At 41.9% G+C, this 23,000-nt stretch overlaps 1 protein-coding gene across 5 annotated transcripts in view; it reads left to right on the forward strand.

Annotated features, from left to right (window-relative positions):
• The first annotated feature begins 8,492 nt into the window (after positions 1–8,492).
• Positions 8,493–23,000, forward strand: part of MCF2L2 (MCF.2 cell line derived transforming sequence-like 2) — a 229,075-nt gene continuing 214,567 nt past the window's right edge. For 3 of the 5 annotated variants that reach the window (XM_034438892.3, XM_034438891.3, XM_087872485.1), the window contains exon 1: positions 8,493–9,012. In XM_034438892.3, coding sequence (XP_034294783.2) covers positions 8,934–9,012 — 79 coding nt within the window. In that variant the 5' untranslated portion in view covers positions 8,493–8,933. The remainder of the gene's footprint in view (positions 9,013–23,000) is intronic. The other 2 variants (XM_034438890.3, XM_034438893.3) reach the window with 1 other exon arrangement.

The raw sequence follows: 23,000 nt of genomic DNA on the forward strand, positions 1-23,000 counted from the left end.
AAGAAGAAGAAGAAGAGGAAGAAGAAGAAGAAGAAGAAGAAGAAGAAGAAGAAGAAGAAGAAGAAGAAGAAGAAGAAGAAGAAGAAGAAGAAGAAGAAGAAGAAGAAGAAGAAGAAGAAGAAGAAGATGATCTTCCAAACTGTCAGGAGAAAGGGTTGCTATCTTGTACATGTTTGACAAAGAAAGGAAGGAAGGAAGGAAGGAAGGAAGGAAGGAAGGAAGGAAGGAAGGAAGGAGGAAGGAAGGAAGGGGGAGGACAAAGAAGAAGGAGAAGGAGAAGGAGAAGGAGAAGAGGAGGGAGAAGGAGAAGGAGGAAGGAGGAGGAGGAAGAGGAGGAAGAAGGAGGAAGAAGAAAGAGGAGGAGATGGAGGAAGGAGGAGGAGGAGGAGAAGGAGGAGGAGGAGGAAGGAAAAGGAGGAGGAGGAGGAGGAGGAGGAGGAGAAGAAGAAGAAGAAGAAGAAGAAGAAGAAGAAGAAGAAGAAGAAGAAGAAGAAGAAGAAGAAGAAGAAGAAGAAGAAGAAGAAGTCAAAACAACGTTCTGTTCTTGGCTGAGAGTTGTTTTAAATGCTTCAAAAATATAAATTAAGTTTATGGGGCATACAGCATGGCCCAAGGTTATACAAGCAATACTAACCATGTTTTCCTTCAAATAGAGCACTAAAAGCACTAAATAGTCCTCTTTTATTAAAAAAAATTCTTTAGCCCCTTTCATTCCACAAGACATTTTTCGCAATTCTATTATTACAAAAATAGAAGGGTTTTTATTAAAGCTTGGTTGATTCTGTTGGCATTGGTGGTATTAGAAAGTGGATATTGTAACAGGACATATATACATGTAGGGCATATATGCACGTAGTTCAACCTCAGCAGAATCTGAGATATATTTTTATTACAATATTCACTTTATAACCAAAACGGATGATTATGTAGGTTACTGGAACAACTAGCGAAATGGGAAGGCAGAGCAGAATTGATTCAAATAACAGATTATTTAAATAAATATGTATTATGAAGAGTGCTCAGGATTTGTTTTCCAGGCTGCATGCAAACTACAGAAACTTTTTGGATAGACTGGAAATCTTGTAGGGTTGGTTTTTTTTTTTTTTCCTGAAAGAAGAAAATAAATTGATTTGAGGACTTTTGGATTTGAGGATTAAGAAAAATGTGGAGTAAATAGAGGGTGAGGGTATTTGTAAAATAGATGAGAGAGGAATAATAGGAATGTAATTATCAAGAACAAAGGAGAAATTTCCTGGCAGAACAATTAATCAGTGAAACAACTAGCCTACAGAAGGTTTTTAAGAAAATATTGGGCAACCATTTGTCTGAAAGAGTATAGGATTTCCTGCTTGAGCAGGGGGTTGAACTAGAAGACCTCCAAGATCCCTTCCAACTCTGTTATTCTGTTGAAAAGAAGGCTGGAAATCACTTACATATTTCTTAAATTTAGTTTCCTTTTTCTTTCTTGCCTTTTCTTTTCTTTTCCTTTTGGTTTATCTTTTACCATATGAAAACTCTTAATAAATATAAATAAAAGGATTTGTTTGACTGTCTGATGTCCCTAATGTCAGAAGGATTTTTTTCTTGGAAATATTTTTTCATGGAACTGGGGTGTGTGGGGATTTTAAAATGTAAATTAAGTACATTTCACCCTCTCTGCTAAATTAAGAACGGTTGTAAATATTGAATGCACCCCCCCTTAACCAACCCTTGTACCATAATCTTATAATGCATTTTTCCTTGGGTTTTAAAGGTTGAGGTCAAAAGCAATAAATCTTGCTTTCTCATTAAGATTTTTGTAGTAATTATGTCTGCTTCCCTCATGCAGTATATAATGGAGGTTTTATTACTGCGTTATTGATTTATTTCTCTTTGTAATTCTGTTAAACTAATATACCAGCTGGACTCCAAACTGATACCAGAACAATAATATCCATTTGATTATCTAGTAAGACATCTGTAAACCCCCAAGAGATCCATTCATCGGCAGCTAGACCTATATCCAGTGCGAACTTTCTTCTGGACATCTGTAATCTGACCTGTCTTCTCTAATTTAGTTTCTCCTTTGGGTATTTTTCTCCCATTTTAAAGATTTGTGCTTTTTCTCTTTTTCTCCATTTCTAGAAATGGCAACCAGCCAATCAACAGTTGGCTTTATTCTTAAATCAGGATTTCCCTTGTATCTCAGGGAGCACCAATATGTATAAAGTTACAATGTTTGCCCAAAGAATTAGACTTATTTCGACATGAATCATTCTCACAAAACAGGATCGCTTTGTTGTAACATCATGTCCTGTTTACATGTAGCCCTTGATTTACAACCATTTAGTGATTGCTGGAAGTGACAATGGCACTGAAAAAATTACTTACAATTGGTCCTCACGTTTATGACCATTGCAGGATCCCATGGCCATGTGATTAGAATTTGGGTGCTTGATAACCAACATGTATTTACAATGATTGCAGAGTACTGGGGTCATGTGATCGCCAATGGAGAAGTTCCCAGTCATCTTCCAACAATGTTGTGGCCCGTCAGCGGCCTGTGCAGATTGTAGCTGATTCCGACAATGAGGAGGCTGATGTGGTGCTGCACCAGCAGCCTGTGCAGTTGGCGCTCGAGTCAGACAATGAGGAGGCTGGAGAAGATGTGGTGCCAGAGGCAGGGATTCAGCCAGGGCCTTCAGAACCTCCAGAAGTTCGTATAAGTGAAGAGGAAGAAGAGGATGAGCCTCTTCTCAATGCACGGGCGCACAGAGCTGCCAAAAGGCAGGAGTGGCTCCTCAGGAGGAGGTCTCCTCGAGAGTAAGGCTTGGGGCTAATTGGCCACTCCCTTAGCCTATTTAAGGAGGAACACCGCTTGCAGCAAATTGTAGGGAACAACTTTAGTTCACTCTCCTTCACGTCTGGATTCTCTGCAAAATTGCTTCTGGGCTTTCTGCCAACTCTAGTAAAACTGTGATTACCTTATCTCAGAATTCTGGTAGACTGTTAAGACAGTTTATTAACAGCCTTTGGTTGATAAAGACTGAGTTATTTGAGTAAAATAAGCTTTGTATAGAGTTTGTGTGTGCTTTGTTCTTTGGGGTCCGTAGCTGGGGCAGAACAAATCTGGGGCAGTAAAATCAATGGGGGAATGCTTAATGACCACATAATTAGCAACTGCAGTGTTTCGCTTAGCAACAATGGCAAAAGAGTTCTAAGCACGACTTACTTAACAACTGCCTTGATAAGCAATGGGAATTCTGATTCCAACTGAGGTTCTAAGTCGAGGGCTACTTTTATAAAGTTCGTGTTTCCAAAGTGTGGTGATTCATCATGGCCTCCTGATGTATTGAGACTACAACTTCCAGAATTCTTTGCTAACATTGCCAATGGAATCCTGGGAGCTGTGGTCCAAGATGACCATTAGACACCAGACTGCAGAGACTGGTAGATTGTATATTCAGGAATGAGCAATAGGTTGTCTGCTCCTTAGTTAAGAAAAGTCCGATTTCTAAACTCTTCCTGTTTGTTTTGGCTTAAAATTGGAAAATGAAAAATAATACGGGACCTCTATTATGGCAAAAATAGAATATATAAAGATGAACAAAAAGTTGAACAAATTTATGACCGGATCAATGCTCTGTCCGAACAGATGTATTGTATGTTTATTTGTGTGTTTTAAAAAAAATAAAAAGAAAATTGCAAAAAAAAAAGAAAAGAAAAAAGAAAAATAATAGGGGACCTCTTTGTTTGGATGACTTTTTCTGCAGGTTACAGGATTGCCAAGGAATCCCTACCACAACCAGAAATTTTGCTGTATCAGATTACTTCTTTGCTGTAAAATCCAGAAGGAAGCAATGATTTTACCCGCAAAACACAGTAGAACAGGGTGTGGACCTTAAACCCTTTCATCCTATGATCTTCATAAAACAACAGGTTGCTCCCCTGCTTTCTGAATAAGTGGGAAAACAGATGTCGGGTGGGAGGAATACTGGAATACACACATTACCAGGAATCAGAAGCTCGGCAAAGGCCTATTGGAGGTTGTCATTCAGCAACATTTGGAAGATCACAAATTTTCCTCCTCCCTAGAAGAAGAAAATAAAAAGGTCACCAGTTACATTTGTCACACAGTTACAGGATTGTACACTTAGAAGGGACCATAAAGGCCATTAGGAGGACCACCTAAGAAAAGACTATCTTCTCGTTGTTGTTAGTTGCGAAGTCATGTCTGACCCATCACGACCGCATGGATAGGGTTCCTCCAGGCCTTCCTGTCCTCTACCACCCTCTGGAGTCTATTTAAGCTCACTCCGACTGCTTCAGTGACTTCTTCCAGCCACCTCGTTCTCTGTCGTCCCCTTCTTTTGCCCTCCATCTTTCCCAGCATTAGGCTCTTCTCCAGGGAGTCCTTCTTTCTCATTAGGTGGCCAAAGGATTTGAGTTTCATCTTCAGGATCTGGCCTTCTAAAGAGCAGTCAGGGTTGATCTCCTCTAGGACTGACCGGTTTGATCGCCTTGCAGTCCAAGGGACTCGTAGGAGTCTTCTCTAGCACCATAGTTCAAAGGCCTCAATTCTATCTAAGACTATCTAAGACCATCTAAAAATGGCCATCTAAAGAAAGACCAAGCCTTAGAAAGGACCAAGAAGGCCAACCTCTCTGTCATGTGCATGAAAAAAAAAGAGATAAATGAGAGCTGATTGTCCAGCCTCTTCTTTTTCCATTTACAAATTTTATTAGTTTATCAAAATATAAAATACTAAGGAAAATCAAAAGTAATGGAAAACTAAGGGAAGGAAAAAAGGGACATGCTAACCATTTCTATAACAACAAACCTATCTAATAGGCAAAAACAAAATCAAACTTTCAGGGCTTTTTTCCCCCATCACAAGCACAAAAATCCAGAAGTGATTTCCAAATAGAAACAAAATTAAATATATTTTTTGGATAAAGGAATCAAATTGATTTCAGACTCTTCTTTAAAAGCTTCTGAATCAGTGGTGAAATCCAAATTTTTTTACTACCGGTTCTGTGGGCGTGACTTGGTGGGCGTGGAGTGGCTTGGTGGGTGTGGCTTGGTAGGTGTGGCAGGGGAAGGATACTGCGAAATCTCCATTCCCACCCCACTACAGGGGAAGGATACTGCAAAATCCCCATTCCCACCCCTCTTTGGGGCCAGCCAGAGGTGGGATTTGCTGGTTCTCCGAACTACTCAAAATTTCCACTATCGGTTCTCAGAACTACTCAAAATATCCACTACCGGTTCTCCGAACTACTCAAAATTTCTGCTACCGCTTCTCCGAAGTACTCAAAATTTCCGCTACTGGTTCTCCGAACTACTCAAAATTTCCATTACCGCTTCTCCAGAACCTGCTGGATTTCACCCCTGTTCTGAATGCATTGTGCATGTACAGTATAAAAAACTCAGGCAGTGAATTTTAAACATATCATGCAGCCGCCATCTTGACTGGCTTGGTCACACCTCATGGAAACCCAGGAGTGGGCTTTAAAAATTTTAGCAAGGGGTTCTCTGCCCGGTTGCTGTGTGGGCGTGGCCATGGTGGGCGTGGCCTAGTTGGCCTCCTGCACCACAGCGGGGTGGTGGTGGCATTTTTGCCCTCCCCAAGCTTTGGAGGCTTTCTTCGAGCCTCCAGGAGGGCGAAAACGGCCTCCCCAGGCTCTGGAGGCCCTGTGGCCTTCCTGAACTTCCGGTAGGCCTGTTTTTCACCCTCCCCGAGCCTCCGTGCACACCCTGCACTTACCTGCATCCAAAACGGGCTGCGTGGGGACTCCTGGGAGGGGAGGGGTGGGCGGGGCCAGCCAGGAGTGGGATTTGGGGGTTCTCCAAACTGCACAGAATCTTAGCTAGAGATTCTCCCGAACCCCTGCAAACCCCCAGCAGCCCACCCCTGTGAACACCCTTGTATGTAGAGCAATGCATTGTCTTTCTTGTTGTACACAGACATTCAACATTTCAGCTCTAACCTTTAGCTGGAGGGGATGAATTTATTGTCAAAAAGATCTCTCTCTATATCAAAAACAATACTATAAACAATTTGGTCACGATATTCCTCAATAGTTCTCAGGATGGTCGGTCTGAAGGAGGAATGCAGTCTTTTTAGCCAGAAAGTTGTCAGGCTGGACATGTAGAATAAAAAGGACCTTGCATTAGGCTGCAGTCATCCATCCAAAACAGGTATGTGAATTGCTTTGAATTTCTCCAGCCTTAAAAAAACAGTACAAGATTTAATCCTTGTTATTGCTGATGGTGCATTTCCTACCAGGATGTGCTTCCTGTATTGTGATTATGTATTTTGTATAATGATTTGTTTTCATTTGCAGGAATAATTATAAATTATAAATTGAAAGTAGAGACAGGCTTTATTTTTTATTTTTATTTTTTTTGCATCCCACAGATTAATTGCTAAAATTTGGGGGGAATCATAAGCTTTCAAGAAGGGGATACACAAATTAATCGAAATAGTGGTCAGGATTATGGGATAAAAACCTGTCCCTTTTTAACATCTTCATGCATGATGGTATTTGATTGCACAGCCAGGGCCACCATCCTGAATTTTTAACAAAAATAGCCGCCACCCCAAAAAATTCTTCAAGATAACAACAAGGGAAAGCACAAAATTTATTGGGCAAAAGAAAGAGAATTCTTCTGTCCTTTGTAAACTCATATTTTACTTGATATCTTCTCCTTTATAAGCAGTGCAGTAATTAATATGTGGATACTGATAGGATGTGTTTTGGTTCTGTGTCTGTGAAGTAGCTTAAATTTAACAGGAGGCCCACCAAATGTCTTTTATCAAGAAAATAAATGTTCGGAGTTATTTAGAGTTGAGCAGTGTAGAAATATCAGAGATGGATGGATGGATAGATAGATAGATAGATAGATAGATAGATAGAATGAATAACTGAATTATAGACAGAGACAGAATTATTAAATTATGGAAAGAATGATAGCTAGATAACAATGACAAAGATAGATCGAATGAGAGAATCATAGATATAGAATGATGGACAGAATGATTGAATGACAAATAAAATGATTGAACAGAATTACAGGTAAAAGGAATGAATGAATGAATGAATGAATGAATGAATGAATGAATGAATGAATGATAGATAGATAGAAAGATAGATAGATAGATAGATAGATAGATAGATAGATAGATAGATAGATAGATAGATAGATATAAAGAGGCTACAGTTGGAAGGGTCAAAGTCCCTTCCAGAGTTGGAAGGGACTTTGGAGGTCTTCTAGTCCAATCCCCTGCTCAGGCAGGAGACTCTGTACCATTTCAGACAAATGGCTATCCTATCTCCTGGAAGGAAGGAAGGAAGGAAGGAAGGAAGGAAGGAAGGAAGGAAGGAAGGAAGGAAGGAAGGAAGGAAGGAAGACTAGATAAACAGAGTTGGAAGGGATTTCAGAGTACTTCTAGTCCAACCCCATGCTCAGGCAGGAAACTATACCATTTCAGACAAATGATTGCCCGATGTCATTTTAAAAAGAGGTAGGTAGGTAGGTAGGTAGATAGATAGATGAGTGAGAGAAGATAGATATAGATGAGAGATAGGTGAGAGAGAGAAGATAGATAAGATAGATAGACAGATAGATAGATGAGAGAAGATAGATATAGATGAGAGATAGATGAGAGAGAGTAGATAGATAAATAGATACAGATGAGAGAGAGAAGATAGATATAGATGAGAGATAGATGAGAGAGAGAAGATAGATATAGATGAGAGATAGATGAGAGAGAGAAGATAGATAGATAGATAGATATAGAGAGAGATGAGAGATGAGAGAGAGAAGATATGGATGAGAGAGATGAGAGAGAGAAAATAGATAGATAGATAGATAGATAGATGAGAGAAAGAAGATAGATATAGATGAGAGATAGATGAGAGAGAGAAAATAGATAGATAGATAGATAGATAGATAGATAGATAGATAGATAGATAGATAGATAGATGAGAGAGAGAAGATAGATATAGATGAGAGATAGATGAGAGATAGATGAGAGAGAGAAAATAGATCGATCGATCGATCGATCGATCTGGGCATATGTTTGTCAGACCCGGTCCATCCAATTTCTTCTCCCTCCCGCCCCTTCTGTTGATAGAGAAGGAACGCCAGGCCCATCGTCATTATAGACCAAGGTAGAAGAACCAACTGCCTTTTTTTCCATGCCCGCCACGTCTCTCAGGAAACCCACTTGCAGCGTCTCCATCACACAAGTCGCCCAGCCTGGCCACAACCACCGCCGTTCCTTGAAAGCCAAACGGGTGGGGAGGGGCGGAGAAGAAACCGTGTCTGAGGAGAGTGTGGGGGGGGGGAAGATGCCCAGAAAACAGCCTTAGGGACCAATTTCTATTTTCAAAAATAATTTTAAAAAAAAAAAGTGGGGGGAGGGGGCCCGCGAGCGTTGCTTCCCCGCAGTTGGGAATGGTTTCTCCTGGTTTGGGCGCCGGGAGACCCCTGGGTAGATTCCGCTCATTTCAGCCAGAGCGAGCCAAAGAGCGGAGCTGAGGAGAAATGCGGGCGCAGCCAAAGCAGCAGCCGCCGCCGCCGCCGCCGCCACTGGTCCATTAACGGGCCGGGATTTGGGATTTTTGGGACCGGCGGGCGGGGGCGTCACCAAAATGCACGGCGGCTGTGGCAACGACCTTGCCGGCGGACCAGCATCGCCGCGGGGGACGTGACGAGAGCCGCCCGCGCTAAAGTCAAAAGGCAGGTGCGACCCGGCAAAGGCTTTTTTTTTTTTTGGTGGTCTTTTTGTCGCGGTGGGAGTGGCAGCGGGCATTGTCCCCGCGGCGGCGGCGGCGGCGGCGGCAGGAGCTGCCTTGCTTTGCCTTCCTTCTCCGGCGGGCGGACTTTGGAAAGCAAAGGTGCTGAGGCTCGGTCTGGAAGGCTGCGCCGACGGTTCCGGGTGTGAAATGCTGGTCTGGCTGAAAGAAGAAGAAATGTCGCATCGGGAACTCAGCCAGCGCCTGGCAACGGTCATCACCCATGTGGGTAAGGATGGTGGCATCGCTTGGCGTCGCCCTGGGCTGCCTTTCTCCAACCCGTTGGGCCTTCTGCCCGTTTGGGGGATTGGGGTGGGGGGTGGGGATGGGGGGGGGTGGGGAGAGAGAGAGAGAGAGAGAAATCACCGCCCTCTCTCTCGGCTTGGGTGATGCCCGGAAGGGTTGGGGAAGCTTTTGTATGTCAGTGTTACGGATGGGGGGGGGGGAGAGCTGGGGAGGAAGGAAAGGTGTGTGTGTGTGTGGGGGGGGGTGCTATATATCTCTATTGCTGTCTTTATCTATCTATCATCTATCATCAATCTATTATCTATCATCAATCTGTCTATCATCTATCTATCTATCATCTATCTATCTATCATCTATCTATCTGTCATCAATCAATCTAAATATCTATCATTTATCATCTATCATCTATTATCTATCTATCTATCATCTATCTATCCATCTATCCATCTATCATCAATCTATCATCTATCTATCATCTATTATCTATCATCTATCATCTATCTATCATCTATCATCTATCTATCTATCATCAATCAATCTATTTATTATCTATCATCAATCAATCTATCATCTATCATCTATCTATCATCAATCAATCTATTATCTATCATCAATCAATCAATCTCATCTGTCTATCATCTATCTATCTATACATCTATCCATCTATCTATCATCTATCTATCTTCTATCTATCATCAATCAATTTATCATCTATCAGCTATCTATCATCAATCAATCTATCATCTATCATCTATCATCAATCAATCTATTATCTATCATCAATCAATCAATCTCATCTATCTATCTATCTATCTATCATCTATCTATCTATCCATCTATCCATCTATCTATCATCAATCTATCATTTATCTATCATCTGTCATCTATCCATCTATCCATCTATCTATCATCAATCATCTATCTATCATCTATCTTTCTTTCTTTCTTTCTTTCTTTCTTTCTTTCTTTCTTTCTTTCTTTCTTTCTTTCTTTCTTTCTTTCTTTCTTTCTTTCTTTCTTTCTTTCTTTCTTTCTTTCTTTCTTTCTTTCTTTCTCTGCAAAGGGGCTTTCCATTTTTCTGCCCACTGAATGTTAGCCCAAGCTGGCTCATTCCTTACCATTTTTTTTAAAAAAATTATTATTTATTTATTTATTTTCTCACTTGGAATTGATTCATGAATTCTCTCCTGCATGGTTCTCAGCGAGCTTGGGATGCTGTTGGCTTTTTAATATGTGTGTATTTAAATGATCCAGGAGGAATTGCTGTTCTCCCTGGTTTTGAATGAAATCCGCCTCCCTCTTGCCCTTTCACATTCTGGGAGGCAAAAAACAGCTGCGGAAGGGAAGGGAGGTAAAAAGCCACTCTGTGACTCCTACACAGGTGAGCCTTTCCGCCATCAATGCCGTGTCTGCAACGGGAGCAGGAATCGGCCAGGCCAGGCTTTTGGCGTGGTCCCAATTAGTCCCTTAATCCAGCACTGGATGGGGACACTTTCGCTGGTGAAGCTCCTTAGTAAAGCTGTTGGCCCATTGAAAAGACAGCTGTGCCACGGGTGGCATCTTAAAAGAACTGCTGAGTTGGAAAATGCTCCAATTCCAGCCACAAGAGGTAGTGTTAATTTATGTGTGTGCTTGCTTGCTTGGTTGGTTGCTTGTGTCTCTACTAAGTGCATAAAATGGGGGGGGGGTTGTTTGTCAGAAATCAACATTCTTTGCTAATTCCATGATTTGGTTGATTAAAATGTTTCCGCTATAGAGCGGTGTTTTCCAACCTTGGCGACTTTAAGACCTGTGGACTTCAACTCCCAGAATTCCCCAGCTGCCTGGAGAATTCTGGGAGTTGAAGTCCACAAGTGTTAAAGGTGCCAAGGTTGGGAAACACCGCTCTATAGCAGAATCATTTTAACTACGTCATGGAATCTGCTATAGAACATTCTTTCCCAACCTTGGCAAACTTTAAGACTTCTGGATTCCAACTCCCAGAATTCTCCAGGCAGCATGCTGGCTAGGGAATTCTGGGAATTGAAATCCAAGGGTCTTAAAAGTCACCGAGGTCAAGAAACATTGCTGTAGAGAATGTTTTGTCCTTATTGCTGGTGTAGACTGCTAACTTCTCCCTCTGGGTATGTGGCAAATTGTTATAGAGCCGGTGATGATGGAAGCCTGGACTGAAGATCAAAGTTTAATGACAGAAGGCATTTCTTGCAGGCAAAGGCAGTCCCTGGTAGAACTTCAACTGCACCATCAGAGTTGCTAACTTGATTTTTTTTTACCAGGCCCTGCAGACGCTCCTGCTTGCAGGCCTGTGCCATTGGAAGCTTGAAACATCTTAGATTGTCATTTATTAATCTCTCTAAATAGGCAGGTAAATAGAATGACTATTCTCATTTAATTTCCTCTTAAGGCAATGTTTCTCAACCTTGGCAACTTTAAAATGCATGAACTTTTCCACCTGGGGAATTCTGGCAGTTAAAGAATCTTAAAACTTGCCAACATTGCATCTCAAAGTTGCCAAGATTGAGAAATATTACCTATGGTAAAGCTTTTTTTGCGGCATGCTGGATTGTGATGACTTTAAGGGTTTCTCCACCTATTTTCTTAGCTGCAGTAAGGAAGTGGATGATTATTATCTACTTTTAGGTAATTAAAATATTGGTTTGATTTCTAGTCGTGCTTTACCAGTCATGGATTTCCTGGTGGTGCCCCATCCAAGTGTTTTTTGGGATTGGTGTTATTCAACATCAGTAACTTCAGGATGTGTGAACTTCAACGCCCAGAATTCCTTGGCCACAATGCTGGTTGAGGAATTCTGGGAATTGATGTCCATATATCTTAAAGCTGCTGAACTTTATTAATAACTTAATAAAGCAGGAATGGTTACACACACAAACAAACAAACAAAGAAACACGCACACACACACAGAGAGAGAGAGAGAGACGGAGACAGAGAGAGACGGAGACAGAGAGAGACAGAGACAGAGAGACAGAGAGAGAGACAGAGACAGAGAAAGACAGAGAGAGAGAGAGAGACAGAGACAGAGAGAGACAGAGAGAGAGAGAGAGAGAGAGAGACGGAGACAGAGAGAGACGGAGACAGAGAGAGACAGAGACAGAGAGACAGAGACAGAGACAGAGAGAGACAGAGAGAGAGAGAGAGAGAGAGAGACGGAGACAGAGAGAGAGAGACAGAGAGATAGAGACAGAGACAGAGAGAGAGAGAGACGGAGACAGAGAGAGACAGAGAGAGGAGGGGGGAAACGAACTGCGAACTCTAGTACATGATAAGTGTTTTGGTTTGTGCTTTGGATTTAGATACCTCCAGAAAGTAGAGGAAGAAAAATAGTATTGCTCGTGCCATGAGATTCCGTCAGGAAAGCCCCAAGGCGGCTGGAAATTTTTAATAATCAAAAGTCCTTTCCTGGATATTCATGGGGGAATGAAAAAAGACTTTCTAAACGGTCATTCGTATTGATGGGATATTTCTTTTTTTATTTATATTGCCGATGTTCTAAGTTATCTAAAACTTGGTTTGTCAATAATGTTTAATTCATATTGCATTGATATCGTTACATCCAAACAATATAATGCCAATATAAAATTTACGAGATAATAAAAAGCAGGGGAAAAGGAGAAAATAAAAGAGATTAAAGATGTCAAAGATGGTGGCATGAGCAAAAGCCTGCACGGACATTGAGAAAAGGTGAGGCTTTGGTAGTCACTATCTTGGTTTCTTTTTTTACCGCTGTTTGGTGGACGCCAAGGGTGGGTTCTAAATTTTTTTACTACCAGTTCCTGTGGGCGTGGCTTATTTTGTGGGCGTGGCTTGATGGTCATGTGACAATTCTTTAGGATTTAGCAGAGGTACTGGTCTACCAGGCTTTTAACTGCTTGCAGAGCTGTACCGATCTACCCATTTATTTTTTGCAGGCACTGGTCTACTCATATATTTTTGCAGGCACTGGTCTACCCATTTATTTTTGCAGGCACTGGTCTACTCATATATTTTTGCAGGCACTGGTCTACCCATTTATTTTTGCAGGCACCAGTCTACTCATGTATTTTTGCAGGCACTGGTCTACCCATTTATTTTTGCAGGCACCGGTCTACTCATTTGTTTTTGGAGGCACCGGTCTACACCAAACTGCCTTTTACCACTGATCAGCTGTAGGGCGGCCCTTTGAAGCCCGCCAGCAAGAGTTTAAACTGTTTTTCCTTATAGCCCATCAGCTGGGACTCAGGAGGCAGCAATAGATTGAGGGTGGGGCCAAATAAAAGGTAAGAATAACGCGTGGGGGGGGCAGAACTGGTTCGGTGACGTCATATCGTCACCACTACCGGCTCGGTGGAACCGGGCAGAACCAGGAGGAACCCACCACTGGTGGACACCCTGTAGCTAGCTAAGGTATGACCTTCTACCTTGCTTGGAGCCAGTGGCAAAGCACAATTTTTAAAGTAAACTAGACGAGAAGTCCCCAACCCCCGGTCCATGGCATACCAGAAACTGGGCTGCGCAAACAAGCAGAGCCCCATCCTCAGGATGCAGGCAGCACACGAAACCTCCCCGCCTCCGGTCCACGGAAAAACCTCTCTCCACTGGTCCCTGGTGCTGGTCCCTGGTAACCCTCAATTTACAATCACAATTGAACCCAAAATTTCTGTTGCTCAGTGAGACATTGGTTAAGTGAATGTTGCTCCTGTTTTACCACCTTTCCTGCCCACCGTTGTTAAGTGAATCACTGCTGTTATTAAGTCAGTAATACGGTTTTTAAGTGAAAGCTGGCTTCCCCGTTGACTTTGCTTGTCAGAAGGTTGCAAGAGAGGAGGGTCACATGACCCTGGGACACTGCAACTGTCGTTAAGTATGAGCCAGTTACCAAGTGGCTGAATTTTGATCACCGGGATGCTGCAATGGTCATAAGTGTGAAAAACAGTCATTATTGGCTGCCATTGTAACTTTCAACGGTGACTAAACAAGCTGTCGTAAATCGAGGACTATCTTTATATCAGTCTAAATCAGTTTTTCTCAACCTTGGTAGCTTGAAGATGGGTGGACTTCAACTCCCACAATCCCCCAGCCAGCGGTGCTGGCTGGGGGATTCTGGGAGTTGAAGTCCACCCATCTTCAAGCTTCCAAGGTTGAGAAACACTAGTCTAAATGCTATTCCTATTCTATATAATGCAGATGCTGAACTATTTTGGCTTTGTTTGCAATGGGCTTAATCCCTATAACATTATTTTATGATTATATTTTAAAACTGCCCCTCCTGACAATTTAAGGCTCAAATCCCTTTTACCACTAAGCATGAAAGGTTGTTGTTATTATTATTATTATTATTATTATTATTATTATTATTATTATTATTATTTATTGGTTAATCTTTAGTGAGATTCACAGCCTTTGAGGCTGGTTAATAGCTCAGCAGCTCGAGTCCTAACCAAGGACCTAGGAACTGTTAAGGTATCGTCGGAGGATGTAAGCTGTTCCGAGTAAGGTGGTTTTTTGTAGAGTCAAAATGTTCAAGTCCGGCAAATTTAGAATTTCTAAATAGCGGGGTAGCCCTTTGGGTATTGCTCCGAGGGCTCCAATTACAATCGGGACAACACACGATTTCTTTTTCCACAGTCGCTCAACTTCAATTTGTAAGTCCCGGTACTTTGTGATTTTTTCTTGCTGCTTATCTTCAATTCGTGCATCACCAGGTATTGCAATGTCAATGAACCATACTTTTTTCTTTTCAACTATTGTTATGTCAGGTGTGTTGTGGACCAAGTGCCTGTCAGTCTGAATCCTAAAGTCCCACAAGATCTTGAGTTTCTCATTCTCTAAAACTTTCTCAACCTGATGTTCCCAGTGGTTTTTGCTGTACTCAAATCCAAACTTCTGGCACAATTTCCAGTGAATGATTTTAGCAACACGGTCATGGCGTTGTAGGTAGTCAGTTTGTGAAATTTTGCTGCACCCACTTATTATTATTATTATTTATTGAATTTGTATACCGCCCTATTCCCGAAGGACTCAGGGCAGTGAACAGCCAAATAAAATACATATAATACAAATGTTAAAAAACCATTAAAATACAATTAAATAATTGGCCCGGAAAACGAAATTTAAAACACCCCAAATTCATAAGACAAATTTAAAATTTAAATTTTTTAAAATATATATATTTTAAAAACAATTTAAAAGAGAGGTTAGGCCAGGCCAGCCTGCTGGAATAGAAATGTTTTGATGGCACGGCGGAAAGCGCGCAGATCTGGGATCCTCCGTATCTCCGGGGGGAGCTCGTTCCAGATGGTGGGTGCCCCCACAGAGAAGGCTCTCCCCCTGGGGGCCGCCAGTCGACACTGTTTGGCCGACGGCACCCGGAGGAGCCCCTCTCTATGGGAGCGTACTTGTCAGTGAGAGGCTACTGGTGGCAGAAGGCGGTCTCGTAGATATCCCGGTCCTAAGCCATGGAGTGCTCTAAAGGTGGTAACCAAAACCTTGAAGCGCACCCGGAAGACCACCGGGAGCCAGTGCAGCTCGCGCAGGAGGGGAGTCACATGGGAGTGCCACGTCGCTCCCATAACCACCCGCGCGGCTGCATTCTGGACCAGCTGGAGCCTCCGGGTGCTCCTCAAGGGGAGCCCCATGTAGAGAGCATTGCAGTAGTCCAGGCGGGAAGTGACGAGGGCATGAGTGACCGTATTTAATGAGTCGCGATCCAGAAAGGGACGCAACTGGCGAATCAGGCGAACCTGATAAAATGCCCTCCCAGCCACAGCCGTCAAGTGCTCTTCTAAAGACAGCTGTGAGTCCAGGAGGACCCCCAGGTTGCGAGCCCTCTCCATGGGGGCCAACAACTTGCCCCCAATAGTCAGTGATGGCACCAACTGACGGGATGTCGGAACCACAGCCACTCGGTCTTGGGTGGGTTGAGCCTGAGTCTGTTCCTCCCCATCCAGATCCGTACAGCCCCTAGGCATCATTGGGGTGGTCCGGGGTGGAGATGTACAGCTGGGTGTCATCAGCATACTGGTAGTACTTCACCCCGAAACCACAGATGATCTCACCCAGTGGCTTCACATAAATGTTGAACAGAAGGGGCGAGAGGACCGACCCTTGTGGCACCCCACAATAATAATTTCTATTAACAGGTTTCTCTTGTGACAGCAGCTCTATTTGTAAAACTGGCTCCAGAAATAAAGGGGAAGATTCTTGTAGGAATAATAAATTCAGGAGCTCGCAGCTGGCTTTGTACATAGTTTCTTGGCCATCTTCTGATTCCCCCCCCCAAAAATACTACTGCATTTTGGGGCACTCTAAAGCAGATCATCTAATAGAGGTAATCCTCCAAAATCAAATCTATGGGTATTTGCATGCTTATAAATTCAAGCGAGAAGGTTTTTCCACTTCAGGAGTGGGAGGGTTTCAGTGACACGAGATATCAAATGAACACATAAGCACCTTTGTGGTGACTTCAACCATGAAAAGAAGGACCAGGGGTGACATGATAGCTGTGTTTCAATATCTCAGGGGCTGCCACAAGGAAGAGGGGGTCAGGTCAACCTGTTCTCCAAAGCACCCGAGTGCAGGACAAGAAGCAATGGGTGGAAACTAATCAAGGAGAGAAGCAACCTGCAACTAAGGGAGAAATTTCCTGACAGTGTGAACAATTTACCAGTGGAACAACTTGCCTCCAGAAGTTGTGAATGCTCCAACACTGGAAGCTTTTAAGAAGAGATTGGATAACTATTTGTCTGAAATGCTGTAGGCAGGGTTTCTTGCCTGAGCAGGGGGTTGGACTAGAAGACCTCCAAGGTCCCTTCCAACTCTGTTATTCTATTCTATTCTATTCTATTCTATCCTATCCTATCCTATCCTATCCTGTCCTGTCCTGTCCTGTCCTGTCTTGTGGTGAAATTCAATTTTTTTTACTACCGATTCTGTGGGCGTGGCTTGGTGGGCATGGTGTGGCTTGGTGGGCGTCGCTTGGTGGGTGTGGCAGGGGAAGGATTCTGCAAAATCCCCATTCCCTCCCCACTCCAGGGGCAGGATACTGCAAAATCCCCATTCCCTCCCCACATCTGGGGCCAGCCAGAGGTGGTATTTGCCGGTTCTCCGAACTACTCAAAATTTCCACTACCGGTTCTCTAGAACCTGTCAAAGCCTTCTGGATTTCACCCCGATCCTATCCTATCCTGTCCTGTCCTGTCCTGTCCTGTCCTGTCCTATCCTATCCTATCCTATCCTATCCTATCCTATCCTATCCTATCCTATCCTAATGTTTGAAAAGAGGAAATACATATCTGAAATTCCTGGACATTTCCTTGGATGCTCATTCCATCTTTCCTCCAAATGGGAGAGCAGGGTGGATAAAAATAAATGATTTTTTTTAAAAAAATAAAAAAAATCAGGTTTTTTTTATTTAAATCGGATTTTTTTGATTTAAATCGGATTTTTTTTTATTTTTATCGAATTTATTTTAATAAAAAACTTTTGGGGTAAAAATCTATCTTAAGATAGTTTTCTATTTAAGATACATAAATAATTTAGTTTATTCAGCATGAAACGGAGCTTAGTTATGTAGCAGGAGGCTGTATATTCTGCAACACTGGGACTATAGGTGAGTCAACAGTGGGTCAAAGGAGTAGCAGAGAAGCCAGTTGCTCTTTAAAAATTATGATTTAAATCGAGTTGATTTAAATCAAGCCTTTTAATCATGATTTAAATTGTGATTTAAATCAACTCGATTTAAATCAAATCCACCCTGTGGGAGAGCATTCAATTTCTTTCTCCTCTATGTCTCTCTTGCCAATGAGGTCAGGGTGGCAATTTACTGCGGAATATCACATACCTGGATTCTAGCCACTGCCGACTGGTGCAGTTTGGGCCTAATTAGGTTAAATTAGCTTGGAGATTTGTTGGAAAAGCCTGGTCGTGCAATTCCTACGAGAGGCGTTTTCGCCTTATGTTTCTCTTAAAAATTGATGTGGCCACCCATTTTCCCTGATGAAAGAGCTGCTTTGTCTGAGAGAGACTTCCATCTAAATGTGATTCATAAATAATAAATAAATATAAATAATAAGTGATAAGTAAATAAAAAAAACAGTGGGTTGCCAGCAAAGGAAGGCCACTGATACATATTCTTCTCCCTCGTGACAGGGCGTTCTCGACTTACAAACCCAATTGAGCTCAAGATTTCTGTAGCTAAGCAAGACAGTTGTTAAGTGAATTTTGCTCCCATTTTACATTGCTTGCCACAGTTGTTAAGTGGGTCACTGCAGTTGTTACGTTAGTAATACCATTGTAGTTAAGTTAATAACACTGGCAGAAGATGCAAGACCTTTTAATATATATATATATATATATATATATATATATATATATATATATATATATATGTAGGTCTTTGGTTATTCGGTGTCTTCTCCCGCGTAAAATTGGAGATGTCTTGGCAACGTTTCGACGAAGTCTCATTCGTCATCTTCAGGCTAGTGTTTTCAGCTTCATGCTTCTAGGAGCAATGTGTGTGATCGCAGCTGTTTCTTCCTTTTAACTGCCAGTGGGGGTGTGAACTGATTGGGTGGGAGCTTGGCTGTGTTCTGATTGGGTGGAGGTGTGTTCTGATTGGTTGGGGGTTTGGCTGTGCTCTGATTGGTTGGGGGTTTGGCTGTGCTCTGATTGGATGGGGGGGATATATATATATATATATATATATATATATATATATATATGTATGTATGTATATGTATATATATTCAATATGGAAAATGTGCAAAATAAAAGCTAGAAAATAAGATAGAAAGATAGAAAGATAAGGGGAAAAAAGGGGAAAAAATACCATTGTGCTATTGGAAGGAAAATCCACCTGGTTCAGTTCCACGCTGGGAGAAAGAAGCTGAAAACAATATGGAGGCTGATTGGAAAGAAAGTTGGTTCATTGGATGAAACAGAACCACCAACCGGATGTGGTTCTGGGACAGCTGACCAAATGGTTGAATAAGTGGATGGATCTTTATAGGTTTCTGTGACTTTGAAGTTTTAACTGTTTTGGGGGGTTGTTCAATGAAGGGGCTTGTAATCTGAAAGGGTGTTGGACAATTCCTATTGTGGCTAATGGCTTTTGTCCTGTGTTGGATCTTGGTTGAGGGGCTACTTGTTCTAAATCCTACCATTCTGCTTTTGTTAGCTGTCAAACTTTGCTCTAAGGGGTTTCGAAATATCCTGTCTTGAACAGGCTTCTGCTGGCAGTATTTGCTTTGCTTATGAATAGAGCTATCTAGATAGTTGGCTTCTTCTTTCAATGAGCTCTTTATCTCCTTAAGTGCTGGCATCTGCCGTGGGCTATTAAGAAAGACTGGGGGCTGCTTCCTGCCTCTAAAAACATGTTTCTCCATTTCTCCTTTAGGGAAATATAATATTCTGCCTTTTTTTTTTAACATTTCCCAAAATATTTAACTCTTCTGGGAGGGGGGCTTCCCATAGTGCCTTCCCCCTTTCTATTAACTATCATATTGCACTTTCCCCTAACTTCTAGACTTCTTCTAGGTCTTTTTTTTAAATCCCCAAATTTCCAAGTCATCCGTTTGATCTGCATACAAGGTTTTCAGGCGGGTATTTTTTTTTCTTTGATCAAAATGCAATAGCTGAGGTTGGATTTTATTTCTTTCTGCTGCATGCCTTACTATCACTCTTACTATCACTTTTATTCCACTATCTGCCACAGCACTCAAGCTGGAGAAAAAAAAAAATCCAGGAGAAATACATTCTTTTAGAATTTAATTGAGCATGGAATGACAGGGTGATTGAGTGGTCGATGGTAAAAAAATAAAAAAGGCACATTTATTTTTTAAGTACTGTATGTAAATCAGTATTTTTCAAATTTAGCAACTGTAAGATGCATGGATTTCAACTCCAAGTGTTCCTCAGCCAGCCATGCTTAACATAAATAAATGCATGGATGCCAATACTAAAGCTAAAAATACTAAGAGCCTTGGTAGTACAGTGGTCTAAAGCACCCTGTTATTAAGACCAGCTGCCTGCAATTACCGCAAGTTCGAATCTCGCCAGGCTCAAGGTTGACTCAGCCTTCCATCCTTTCTAAGATAGGTAAATTGAGGACCCAGTTTGTGGGGGCAATAAGCTGACTTTGTATAAAATATACAAAAGGATGAAGGCTATTGCTTAACGCATTGTAAGCCGCCCTGAGTCTCCAGAGAAGGGCGGCATATAAATCAAATTAAAAAAAAAAAATCCTCCTTTCAGCAAATTAAACAAGAACCAGCAGGGGAAAAAAAAAACAATAATTCTTCTTTAAAACATTACCTGAAGCAAAAGATGAAGGGGAATACTATCTGATTGCAAATCAGCATTAGTAACTTACCAATAGGGAATGGAACCAGTGGTGGAATTCAATTGTTTTTACTACCAGTTCTGTGGGCGTGGCTTGACGGGCGTGGTGTGGCTTGCTGGGTTTGACAGGGGAAGGATACTGCAAAATCCCCATTCCCACCCCACTCCAGGGGAAGGATACTGCAAAATCCCCATTCCCACCCCACTCCAGGGAAAGGATACTGCACCCAGGAACCTGGGTGGCGCAGTAGACTAAGTGCTGTTAAAGTAGTACTTAACTGCCAGCTGCCTGCAATTACTGCAAGTTCAAATCTCACCAGGCTCAAGGTTGACTCAGCCTTCCATCCTTCTGAGGTAGGTAAAATGAGGACCCAGATTGTGGGGGCAATAAGCTGACTTTGTATAAAAAAAGAACACCACTTAGGGGGGGCCAAAAGCCCTACTAAGCAGGTATATACAAAAGTATGAAGGCTATTGCTTAACACATTGTAAGCCGCCCTGAGTCTCCGGAGAAGGGCGGCATATAAATTGAACCAATAAATAAATAAATAAATAAATAAAATCCCCATTACCTCTCCACTCCTGGGGGAAGGATATTGCAAAATCTCCATTCCCACCCCACTCTGGGACCAGCCAGAGGTGGTATTTGCCGGTTCTCTGGACTACTCAAAATTTCCGCTACCGGTTCTCCAGAACCTGACAGAACCTGCTGAATAGCACTCCTGAATGGGATCCTTTTTAATAAAAATGTTAAATCACTAAAAATTCAAATAAATGGCACCAGAATGGCTCATAGCGTTACGCAAGCAATATTTAATAAAAGTAACATTTTAAAAAATAACTCGCAGTTTTACCAGAAATGTTGAGCACATTTCTAAGAAAAAAAATGAGACAAAATTTGTTTGGAAAGGGCTAATGTTCCTTGCTTTCTGCTATGCAGGGGGTTGGACTAGAAGACCTCCAAGTCTCCTTCCAACTCTGTTATTCTATTCTATTCTATTGTTCCAACTACTTCTGAATATTGGGGCAGAATAGATTTAAAGGAAATACAAAGAGGTCCCCCACTATCCACTGTCAAGCTTTCTCCCAGCTTCAGGCCATGAGCCAGGTGCAAATATATTATATATATATTTGCATTCAGTCTCTTCCCACACTATTTGGTTACATTATTTATCAACCATAAAGGGGATTATTATCACCGCATAAGCATTGAAAGGGCTGGAGGAATTATATTGCCACAGCTTCCTCGTTAGATCATTTTGCCCTGTTGGGGCTTTCCAGCAATTAGTTGCAAGTAGAATTTAAACAGTGGTTCTTCAGGGACTTAATATTGTGCAGTTTTACCCAACCCAACCCACCCCGAACAAAAACCTTCTTGGGAACTTCACTGACCGAACTTCCTTTGCAACTTTTAAGTAAAAGCTTCCTTCTTTTGATACATTATCTAACATAGGTTTTCAAAGCAGTAAATTTCTTTTGTTTCTTTTGTTTTAACCAGACAAGGTAGAAAATGAAGACGGGTCTGTAAGAAAGTGACCCAAAAAAGGTATTTAGTAAAATGACCCTAAGGATCATAATTTTAGGTAAACTAAAAACATTACATATCACAGAGTTACTAAGTCACGACAAGTAAGTCATATAAGCTGAACAAAATGATTACTATATAAAAGTTCAATTATAGTAACTGGGAAGATTTTGCTTTCCAAAACCCAAAGAAGCGATCTCCAGGTAGTCCTCAACTTACAACAGTTCGCTTAGTGACCATTCAAAGTTACGACGGTGCTGAAAAAAGTGACTTATGACCGTTTTCACACCCCCTGCCGCTCACATAGGTAGTCCTCGCCTTATGACCAAACCGGAGCCCAAAGTTTCTGTTGCTAAGCGAGACAGTTGTTAAGGGAGTTTTGCCCCCCTTTTATGACATTTCTTGCCACAATTGTTAAGTGAATCACAAGACTGTTAAGCGAATCTGAGGTTTCTCTCCATTGATTTTGCTTGTCCGAAGGTCGCAAAAGGAGATCACATGATCCCGGGACACTACAACTGTCATAAATAGGAGCCAGGTGCCAAGCATCTGAATTTTGATCATGAATTTTGATTTTGATCATGAATTTTGGTCATGTGACTTTACAATGGTCATAAAGTGTGAAAAATTGTGATATTTAGTTTAGCTTACTTTATTGTCATTGTACCTTGTACAACAAAATTAATATCACTTTTTTCAGTGCCATTGTGACTTTGAACCATCACTAAACGAATGATTGTAAATCAAGAAATACCTGTGTGTTGGAGGGGAGATATATTTTACCATTACACCACTGGTGGGTTCCTCCCGGTTCGGCCCAGTTCGGCCGAGCCAGTAGCGGTGACGATATGACGTTACCGAACCGGTTCTCTTTGTTTGGGAGCTGCCCGCCCCCGTGTTATTCTTACCTTTTATTTGGCCCCGCCCCAATCTATTCACTGCCTCCTGAGTCCCAGCTGATCAGCTAGAAGGAAAAAAAACTGTTTAAACTCTTGCCGGGAGGCTTCAAAGGGCTGCCCTACAGCTGATCAGTGTTAAAAGGCAGTGTGGTGGTAGACCAATGCCTTCTAAAACGAATGAGTAGACCAATGCCTCCAAAGACAAATGGGTA

Source organism: Pantherophis guttatus, chromosome 6, assembly GCF_059756535.1.
Source record: "Pantherophis guttatus breed Tessera chromosome 6, ASM5975653v1, whole genome shotgun sequence".
Taxonomy (NCBI): domain Eukaryota; kingdom Metazoa; phylum Chordata; class Lepidosauria; order Squamata; family Colubridae; genus Pantherophis; species Pantherophis guttatus.